Source organism: Limulus polyphemus, unplaced genomic scaffold (genome assembly GCF_000517525.1).
Source record: "Limulus polyphemus unplaced genomic scaffold, Limulus_polyphemus-2.1.2 Scaffold891, whole genome shotgun sequence".
Taxonomy (NCBI): Eukaryota; Metazoa; Arthropoda; class Merostomata; order Xiphosura; family Limulidae; genus Limulus; species Limulus polyphemus.
In genome coordinates, this window is record NW_013666501.1 from 327014 (window position 1) to 337883 (window position 10870).

Here is a 10870-nt window from a genome sequence, read left to right on the forward strand (position 1 = left end):
ATTTGTTAGCGTCTCATTTTATTTGTTTAGGTAGTTTTATTTTGTTCCGAATAACAACGTATAATAGTTATTAATTAATTATTAACTGTTATATATAATTAAACATTATATATATATATATATAAACATTTTCATGCACGCAATGAAAATATTCATACGTGCTGGCGATAATATAAACACAGCGAACCGTGTATTAAGCAATTGATAAAGTGTATCACAAAGAATAAAAAAAAAATATTTAGATAGTTAATAAGGTGGTACAGACAATGAAAATGTATAATACATAGACTTGACTACAGGTAGCCTTTCGAAATGTTAGCTTTGAAAATGTATTTTGTTTGACGATTAACAACTTGGTCAGTAATAAGGATGTATTAGTTTTGAAATTTCACACAGCCTAGTAACAGTTTTCAAGGGCATTCTAAATATTTATTGGACCATTTCATCGATAGGGCGCGCTGTAGGCCAATTGCAACTCAAACATATAAATATGTTTTGATGATTACTGCGTTGTAACGTAGTTAGGTTGTGGAAGGTTATTTGTGATAATACTAAGTATTTAGTATCTTGCCGTTGATCTGAAAAGTAAAATTTGTATTTTAAAGTGTAACCAACATTTTCAGAACACGTTATAATATAAAACTATAAGCATGCTTTCTAGACAAGTTTTGCGGCCTTCCGTCTACTGGGTATTTTCACGGAAAGTTCCTCTTGCAGGGGTTGCTACAGCAGCAATACCACAACCGATAACTCACCCAGAAGTGCAGTATACAAAAGTAAGCCTCATGTTGTTTTTTCAAAGCTTGATAATATTTATTAAGGATAGTTTCATATAATATTAGACCATACAGAATTGAGGAAAAACAAGACAGTTGTACGTTTCACAAATACATCAATTATTACGACCGTGATTTCGTCAGTAATTTGAGTAAAGGCCTTTGGCTTTAGGCATTAGTTTTACTGGCGAAATCATGGTCGTAATATTAATAATTAATAAATGATGTATTGGTGAAAATTTGAAATGTACAATTTTCTTGTTTTTCCTCAATTCTGTAATTATGGAGTTTCACTAAGTACCGACGGTTTCAAGTATCAGTTATATTAGTATTAGGCAGTACTTTTACGTATATCAGTATTAGTTTTTAATAACATAAAATTAAAAGCTATTCGACCCATCGAGATAAGACTAAAAGTAAGAGCCCATCCTATCGTGAAAATCATTATATCATTTATCATTACCAGTCATCTTTGTTTGAGGTGCCAAAAATTTTTCTTCACTGGATCACTGCAGATGATGACCATGAACTTTGATAAGGCCAATGTCCAGGCTTGAGCTTGTTGGTGAGTACATCATTCCCGAGATATAGTTTTTTGCTTACTTTTGCAAATATTGATCATACTCTTCTATAGTGAGCACCACAAAACAAGTTTTCAAAGGCTTGATGTGACCTGCAGAACCACCTGTTGAGAATCTGTGATCTATGTTAGCACTGGTTGTAACTTAAAGTCCTAAATACAAAAGCAGTAGGATTTTAAATGAATGTTCCATAGTTGTGTTCTTGGGGAAAGTCGATCATCCTTCCTTCCAAATGTAACATTCACAGAAGTTATTTGTAACTTTTTAATTTGTCTCTGTTCACAGATATCATTAATCTCATGGCAGTAATTTTTGATGGACAAATCTGAGTGTTGTAAAGAAGTAATATGTGCCTATTCATGTGTTTCACTCTAAGCCTTTTCACTCTGTAAACATAGGTGACCTCATGAACTAAATATGAAATACACTGAGTATGATTTTTATGTTACTCTCATCGAAGATAACAAGTGATATATATATAAAAATGTGTGAGTGACATTCTGCTTATTCATGTAACACAAAACATCATCATTTACAAAAACAAATTACTAGAAAATGTCATTCAAAAATTTAAAAGCCTTATAAAAAAAAATTAAATAAATAGATTATTAGTTTCTCAAAAATCTTTCTCTGATAATTTTAAAATTATTAGGTTTTAGTAGTTCCTTACACGGTTTCTTCAAGAATTTTGTGTAGTAGGCCACATTAGGAACAAGAACGCAAAGCTTTAGGAGTTAAAAAGATATATATTCAGCTCCTTTATACTGTTAAAAATTGAATAACATGTATTGCATAACCAATTATCTCGTGAATGGTATTTTTTTTAAGGTACGTACCTGGATTGATATTTTCATAAAATAATAGAGCTTGCATCAAGTACTTGTTTTCAAATAGAGCTAATATTAAATATAAGAAAGTTGTATGTTTACAAATTCTTTTTATAAAGTAGTTAACATGTACCACTATTTTGTTTAGATATTTATAGATAACGAATGGCACAATTCTGCATCGGGAAAGACTTTTCCAACCATCAACCCAGCTACAGGAGAAGTTATTACCCATGTACAAGAAGGTGAAAAGGTATTCAATGAAGTGGTTTTTGTTATTTAGTACTTTTATTGCTTAAAAAATTAATAAATCAATATATTTGTTTAAAATGCTAATGTTTAAATTCTGTATCTTTCAATATAAGTTGTTTTTTTTTTAGAAATAACATCACATTTCTTTTTTCTTTAGTGATATCTGTGGAACTTAAAAAGTATGAATTCTATTTCAGAAGTTTATAATACCAGGACAATTGTTATGGGCATTTATTATTGGAAAATGTAGTGATTTTCAGAAACAAATGTTTAATTTCTGTTGTTAACATGAACATACATGTTGTAATGTTCAGTTCCATTGGATTTGATGTATCAGAAACAATTCTGTTTTATCACTGAATGTTAAGATAACTTAAAAAATGCAGCTCCAATACAATATTGGGGCTGTTTTTTTGGGGTTTTTTCTTTAACTGATAATATGTAAAGATGAAAGTGAGTAGAACACAATTAATACCAAAATGAAATGATAATGTTATAAACTTAGAAGGTTCTTAATAAATGTGTTGAAGGATTATAAGCTAAATGATTATGATTCTTTGATGTAACCGTGGAGATTGTGTAACATCCTGGTGTTGTATTTTAGGCAGATGTGGACAAGGCTGTGAAAGCTGCTCAAGAAGCATTCAGGTTTGGCTCACCGTGGAGACGTATGAATGCATCGGATAGAGGAATATTGCTGAATCGGTTGGCTGACTTGATAGAAAGAGATCGCATTCACTTGGCTGTAAGTAACACAGATTTTCATCTTGTGTTTACTTTTGATGAACTAAGAATGAGAGGAGTTTGTGGAAGATGAACTGGGAGGGGGATACTTGTCATCCTTCATTGAATCGTCCAGTGTAGAGGGTATATACTAAACATCCCAATGAATTTTACTAGCTTTTAGGATGGATTTCTACAAGATAAATCCAAGGGAATTTTACAGAAAAGTACAAGAGAATCAAAGTTTTCTAGAATTTGAAAAAAAAAAAAAGGAAGCAAGCTTATAATTATAATCATCAATATTGTCAGTGAAAGTATGGTGAAATAGCTATATTAGTTAAATACAACTGGCTTATCAATTATCTACAGAGTTGTTGTTTCATCATTCTGCCTTTGTACTCTATTAGTTGTAGATAATTCAGACTTACGAGTAACAGTTTACAAATGTATAAAATTATTTTAATACGTCTTTAACAAGCATTTATGGTGAGCTACAATTAAAAAAACACAAAATTTGGTGGTGGTTTTTTCTACAGTGGAGGTAATAACTGTACTTTGTTCCCCAGAGTCTTGAAACCTTGGATAATGGAAAACCATACAGTGACGCATATAATGTTGATCTCAGTTTGGTCATCAAGTGTATAAGGTAAAATCTGGGTTTTGAATAATTGGCAGTTTATTGTATTCAATCATTAAATATTTTAGTTTAGAATAAGTTGCATCTTAGTTGGTATATAGCAAAGTTTTTGTGAATTATTAAAATTATGAATTTAATGTTTTTGATAGCCAATATTCCATGCTAATTATGCTTATCATTGTAGGTCTTAGTTCATTCTTATTGTTATGAAATGCATTTAGCCTATTTTAAGTTTTTCATATTTTAAACTTGCAGCCTTTCATTGTGTGTCTGTATGTGTGTATATAAACACATTATTTGTGTACTATAAAATGTTGTGTATGTATATAGATGTAAACTCTGGGTTTTATTATGAAATGGTTTAGTTAAATATTACTATCAATATTAAACTAAAAAATGTGTATCAATTAGTATGTGCTTAGTTAAATTTACTTCAGGCTTGGTTATACCTATATTTTCTAATGTCAAATTTTGAATTACAAGTTTATTTCAGACTAGCTGGACTACCCCTCCTCTGGATGGAAGTTATATAAATTCATGATTAATGAAAGGTTATCTTAGGACATGAAAAGTTGCTTCCCTTATGTAATTGTAAAAAATGCAAACATGCCCATAAAAACACAAAACGTGAAACTACAAATTTGTATGTATCTCCCCGTGGACCCAGTGAACCTCGATACCAAATTTGGTGAAGATCCATTAATAGGGAGAAAGTAGTGGTAAAAAAAAGCAAAAATGTCCATTAAAACCTCAATATGCAAAACTAAAGATTTGTATGTATCTCCCCATGGACCCAATGAAACTCCATACCAAATTTGATGAAGATCCATCTAAAGGAGGTGAGGTAGTGGTAAAAAAAAAACACTCATAAAAATCACAAAATGCAAAACTAAAAATTTGTATATACCCCTACATGAACCTCCGTACCAATTTTGGTAAATATCCATCTACATTGTAAAAAGTAGTTACATGGACATACATCAGACTGTACTATTATATTTAGATAGATTATAGAAGGTCATGAGTGTAAGTTTCAAGAATGTAATTGTTCTGAGAATATTTGTTGAACTTTAAATATGTGTTTATAATATTTTATGTCTGTAATCTGGAAAATTTAGTAATTATTGTTTGCCAATTGGGCAGGTACAGTATCCGATAATCAAATACTGAATGAACGATCAAGAATCTTTTAGTCCTGAATATATAATAGTGTTTGTAGAATTAAAGGTTGTCTGTGAAAAGTAGCTCTTTTGAATGGTATACATGTAACTTGTTTTGTAAGTCAAAACTAAAAAAACTTGTGCTATTATTGTTAAAAAATCTTCCAGTTAGTTTTAACATAAGCACAAACACAGTTTTTACTCGTATATTTGCTGTTTTTATTATAGAAACAATGCAATGGGTAATTTACAACATAAAACCTTTTACATCATTCACAGATTTATAATGCACAAGTTTTTATTACCCCAAAATGATAAAACACGAGCTTCCAAAAACAACAAACTACCAGAAAAGGTAAACTGTAAATCCATTGATGACATTTTAGTGCATGTAGTGCAACTTTTAAAGTAACAGTCTTAATGAAATCTTGTTTCACCTGTAAGTTACTACTGTTTACTTTATGTATAGGGTGACCATATTTCTACACCCGAAAAACCAAGACAGCCCAGCCCTTGCCTCTAATCTTAAAATGGTCCACGATCGTGCAATTCATGCACTATCAAAAACACAGAACATTTCTTGGGACATTTGGATAAACTACCAAAAAATGGGACTGTCCTGGTAAAATCAAGACATCTGGTCACCCTATTTATGAATCTCTTTTAATTTGTTCTTGAAGTGTTCTCAGAGTAATTCTTTGAATGGACAATACTATCACTGGTCGCCCATTTTTCTATTTCCAGGTATTATGCTGGATGGGCAGATAAAGTTCATGGAAAAACAATACCAATTGATGGAAATTTCTTCAGCTACACACGCCATGAACCCGTAGGTGTTTGTGGACAAATAATTCCTGTAAGTTTTTAGTAAATCGAATCTTCTTTGTTGTATAAAGTACCTGGAACTCTTCAAAGATTATTTCAAAGTTTAGTTACATATGTTTAAGATGGTAGGAGTGATCATGTACACTCGTTAGTGTAAACTTCTTCATAACAAATAATGCTCAATATTCATTGACCTTCAGCACCTGTATGTTTGTATAATTCTTTTTTTAACTACCAGCTACAATGAGGACTCCAAATGTGAACATTCTTATCTCAAATTAAAAACACTTTTGTCAGCAGAATTTATCTAACAATGTATACTTTCTGATTAGCAGGTATGCCAGTCAGATTGAGTTTTGTACAATCACTTCAATGATGCTTATATGTATTCAACAATCAAACAAAAAAAAAGGTTTTTTAGTTTGCTTCTTAGCTGATACTTGAATGAATTAAATGCCAATCATATTGAGTTGTGTACAATCACTTCAATGATGCTTATATGTATTCAAAAATCAAACAAAAAAAAAAAAAAAGGTTTTTTAGTTTGCTTCTTAGCTGATACTTGAATGAATTAAATTTATAATTCTGGCTTTTTAGTTTATAGGTACACAATTGGCTACCTGTACTCTGGCTATCACAGGGAATCAAACCCCATATTTTAGCATTGTAAGACTGGAAACTTGCTACTGATTCATCAGGGGACTATTTTTAAAGTAATCGGAAGTTGATGTATGATCTTTGAAAAAGGACATTCTTAGGACAAGATAGTGGTTTCTTGCCATTCTTTAGAAGATATATTGAAGCCTTGTTGTCGTAATCTTTAAACATATAATGATGATTGTAACTGAAGTACCTGTTGGGTCCATTTTAGACCCACTTTGTCTTTCCCACGTATATTACTGTTGATATTATTCTTGAAAATAGAAATGGGCTGTTTGTGAAGAATTAAATCTTTTAATCAACACATTGCAGTGATTCATGGTAATTGAGTCAGGGACCCATTTGAATAGATTTCTGTGATTCTCCCAATCAACAGAATAATTTAAGCTTATAATACAATTCAGGAACTCTTGAATCTGGTACAATAATCATTTTTGAATTTTCAACTCAAATCTACACACGTTAATCCACACCATAATAGTAACAAACAATAATTATTATGATTGTCATCATTATTATTGTTACTACTACCTCGCTACAACAATTATACATGACCATTGTGGTGTTTAAACATTGTACTTTTTTATTCATATTTATTGGTTACAGCTATTAGTTTTTTTGTAACATTGTTAAACTGTTGGCTAAATTATGTAAAATAGTTCTTATTCTGTTGTTTTCTCCAGGAGTTTTACTAAAATGTGGCCATTTATCAACCTATATTTTACAGAACTATGGAGACAACCAGCTTTAGATTGTATATTTACTCGTTTATCATTCATATAACCCTTTTTTAACCAAGTGCTTCAGTCCAGATGTGATCAAACAAAGGAATCTTTTGAATCGATTCTGAAACCAAACTGAATCAAATCAATCAAACTGTCCGTTAATGTTTGTTGACTGGTTACACGTGTACTATTAAAATACTAAGTGTGTATAACTATCATATACTTGTGTTTCAAATGCTTTTTTTTCTTCTTTAGTGGAACTTTCCTCTTCTTATGCAAGCATGGAAACTAGGTCCAGCTTTGGCCACTGGAAATACCATTGTCATGAAGCCAGCTGAACAGACACCCTTGACTGCTCTCCATGTTGCAGAATTGATTAAAGAAGCAGGGTTTCCTCCTGGTGTAGTGAACATTGTACCTGGCTATGGACCTACAGCTGGAGCTGCTATTGCTTTTCACCCTGGTGTGGATAAAGTGGCCTTCACTGGTTCTACGGAGGTTTGTTTACTTCTCAGGGAACCCTTATTAGTCTTTCTTTTACTTGTCGGCAAAAATCTCTCATTCTTTGTTTTGTTTTAGTTCATGAGGTTACAAGTTATTTCATTAACTTCAATAATTTTCAGATATTTATCGCCCCCAGTGACACAGCTGTATGTCTGCGGACTTACAACGCTAGTACCCGGGTTTCAATACCCGTGGTGGGCAGAGCACAGATAGCCCATTGTGTAGCTTTGTGCTTAAGTTCAAAACAAACAAATATTTATTATTTTAACTCTTAAATTGTTTTGTGTTTTAACAAATTAAAAACTTTTCTAAGACTTGTGAAAAGGTTTTAACTGCATTCCATATAATAAATTTAAAACTTTAAAATGTGAAGTTTCCTGAAAGTTACTTTAAACACCAAACCTTGTTCTCAATAACTGTTCATGAAACCAAAGCTAAAAAGACGATAAAAATGGATTAATTTGCTAAATCTGAACATTAAATTACATTTGTGGTTTTTACATAAATAATTAATATTTTTCAAGTGTTCCAAGATTTGTAAAAGTTATATTAATAATTTTTTGTTCCAAGATTGGAAAGATTGTTATGCAAGCTGCTGCACAAACAAACCTGAAGCGAGTTACCTTAGAACTTGGAGGAAAGAGTCCAAACATTGTGTTTAAGGATGCTGATTGTAAGTTACCATTCATAAATGTAGTGATAATTAGTTCCAGTACTTGTAAAGCATCTTTATAGCAATATTACAAGAGTAGGAAACCATCCAAAGAAAGTATATTGTAAAATAGTAGATTTCGAAATAAACTTGAGACATCTTACTTTGATGTCCACTATTTTACACTTTCTTCAGGTGGTTCTCTTTATGATATAACCGACTCTGTTATTTACCACCTTGAAATTGGAAGTCATGTTTATGAGCATGCACACAAGAATTGCATGTACCAACCAAGTCGGGGTCGTGAAGTGATAGGAACATTTAAACTGGATTGATACAACTTTCTGTATTCCATCATTTGCAATGTGTTTATTTAGACAATAATATTTCAAAATCTTAATATAAAAATGTAATAATACCAGGTATTTCCATAACAATGTGAGAATGAACGTAAGATAGAAATTGAATAGGCTTTTTTTAAGAAGAGCGAATGTAGTCATTATGGGAAATTTTTTAGAATTAGAATAATGTTAAATTAGCCTTCCTCTCTGTTAAGCTAGCATGTTTTAGGTTTAGGCTTGAGAACATTACTGTAAAAGACAAAAAAATGAACAAAGTTTGTCTGTAGTTCCAAAATATTTTATGTCACCCTGATTGTGGTTATGTACTTGTAACATCTAACAACAAATCTCTGAGTCAACACAGTGCAAATTATTTGATTTCTGGGAGATGTATATACAATATTTCTTAAATGTCTTGCAAATTTTATGGAATATGTATACTGCTGCATAAGGAATCCATTGATGGTCGTCAACCCAAGACAGGAAAGAACTGGAGGATATACAATGATTCTGTTTATTTGTTTTTTGGTAGATGAGGGAATTTTTTATTAAACCTTTCATGAGTGTATGGTGTTATTTTAATACCATAACTATAGAAACATGGATGTGATCGTGATGGAATACCATTTACAGAGAAAGCAAGGCATAAAATAGGCCATAAAAAAAAAGAAAACAAAAACTTCCATCGGAACTAATAAAAATGCCAGATAGCTGAAGAGGAGCAGGTCTAACAATTGACTGGGTGTGTTTACAAAATTATTAGAAGGCATGGAAAACCATGAGTGTGACCAGAGCAGAAAGACTGGTTACTTTTGGGGAGATAGAAAATCATTATGATTCTCTCCATCCATAGAGAACACTACAGATCCTTAAATTTTATTCCAATTCTTTGGATCTCATGTGGACCCTACCTTAATACTTAAAAGTACACATTTGGTGCAGTTAACTTGGAGATTCATTGTTAAGTGCACTTATTATCAATGAAAAATTTCAGTAAATATTATGGATTAATAGCCTCTCCTCACTTGTTCTCAGTCCAATAGAGTTAAAAGTTTAATATTTCTCCGTGTTTTTATATATATATTCTGAATCTGTTTGTGAATACTTGTTTTTCTACAGTGGACTATGCTATTAACACCTCCCACTTTGGCCTATTCTTCAATCAAGGACAGTGTTGCTGTGCGGGTACACGAATTTTTGTGGAGAAAGACATTTACAATGAGTTTGTTGAAAGAAGTGTAGAGAAGGCAAAAAGCCGAAAAATTGGAAATCCATTTGATTCCGAGACACAGCAGGGACCTCAGGTGATTTTTTTTTTTTAACTGGATCTGATGATAATTCTAATATTAATATGATATCAATTTATAGCTTAAGATTAGTCTTAAGATTTCCCTAATGATGCAAAAGAAGTGACTTGTACGTTAAAAGTCCAGGAATCACGCAAGTCCGACTAATGAAAACAAGTAATTTTTTTTTCTTGTATTTTTTACGAATTACACGTACAATAAAATTGTACCAAACAGTGTTCTTAGTAAGGTAAAATAAGAATATCAAGCAACACAATATTAGATGCAGAATAAATAAAGTTAGTTCGGTATATGTTTTACGAGTAAATTTTGATATATGGTTTGTTTACTGTTGTAGTTTTCATGAAAGTATATTTGTCAGTTATTTTAATGCTCTCTATGAAACAATATAAAATAATAAATTTGTAATTTGAGCAGCGCTTTTTATCATTTAAAACATCGGTGTCCGACACGGTCACCACTTGCCACACATGGCAAATCGGCTATTGACCTGTGGCGAATTGATGCTTTTTTTCTATCACCTATTTTTTTAAATATAATTTTTCATAAAATTCATTTATATATGTACCAGCTTAAAAAAGTATCCACTTTTTTATTTATTTTAATGATAAAATACTCAAGAAACCTCATTTTTCTGCGGTAAAAAATAAAAATATAGGTCGTAGATATTGGACGATGCTCAGATGTTGTCTAACTGGTTTTATGCCTGATTTCCCTGCACTACTTAATCAAAAGATGTGTCAGATTTCTCATTAATTCTATCAATAAATAATTTAAAACTATTGTGTATTTTTCTGTAAAAACACAATTAATTTTTTTTGTCATGTGGTGAAAATGTTAATACATTCTCCACAATTTTGGTGATAATGAAAGAACTGTTGGACACTGCAGATATAAAAT

At 31.3% G+C, this 10870-nt stretch overlaps 1 protein-coding gene across 1 annotated transcript in view; it reads left to right on the forward strand.

Moving 5' to 3' along the window:
- Nucleotides 1-474: 474 nt before the first annotated feature.
- Nucleotides 475-10870, forward strand: part of LOC106461066 (aldehyde dehydrogenase, mitochondrial-like) — a 17780-nt gene continuing 7384 nt past the window's right edge. The window contains exons 1-8 of the mRNA XM_022387898.1: nt 475-776; nt 2333-2437; nt 3041-3181; nt 3726-3805; nt 5701-5812; nt 7422-7664; nt 8241-8343; nt 9783-9967. Of these exons, the coding sequence (XP_022243606.1) occupies nt 651-776; nt 2333-2437; nt 3041-3181; nt 3726-3805; nt 5701-5812; nt 7422-7664; nt 8241-8343; nt 9783-9967 (1095 nt within the window). The 5' untranslated portion in view covers nt 475-650. The remainder of the gene's footprint in view (nt 777-2332; nt 2438-3040; nt 3182-3725; nt 3806-5700; nt 5813-7421; nt 7665-8240; nt 8344-9782; nt 9968-10870) is intronic.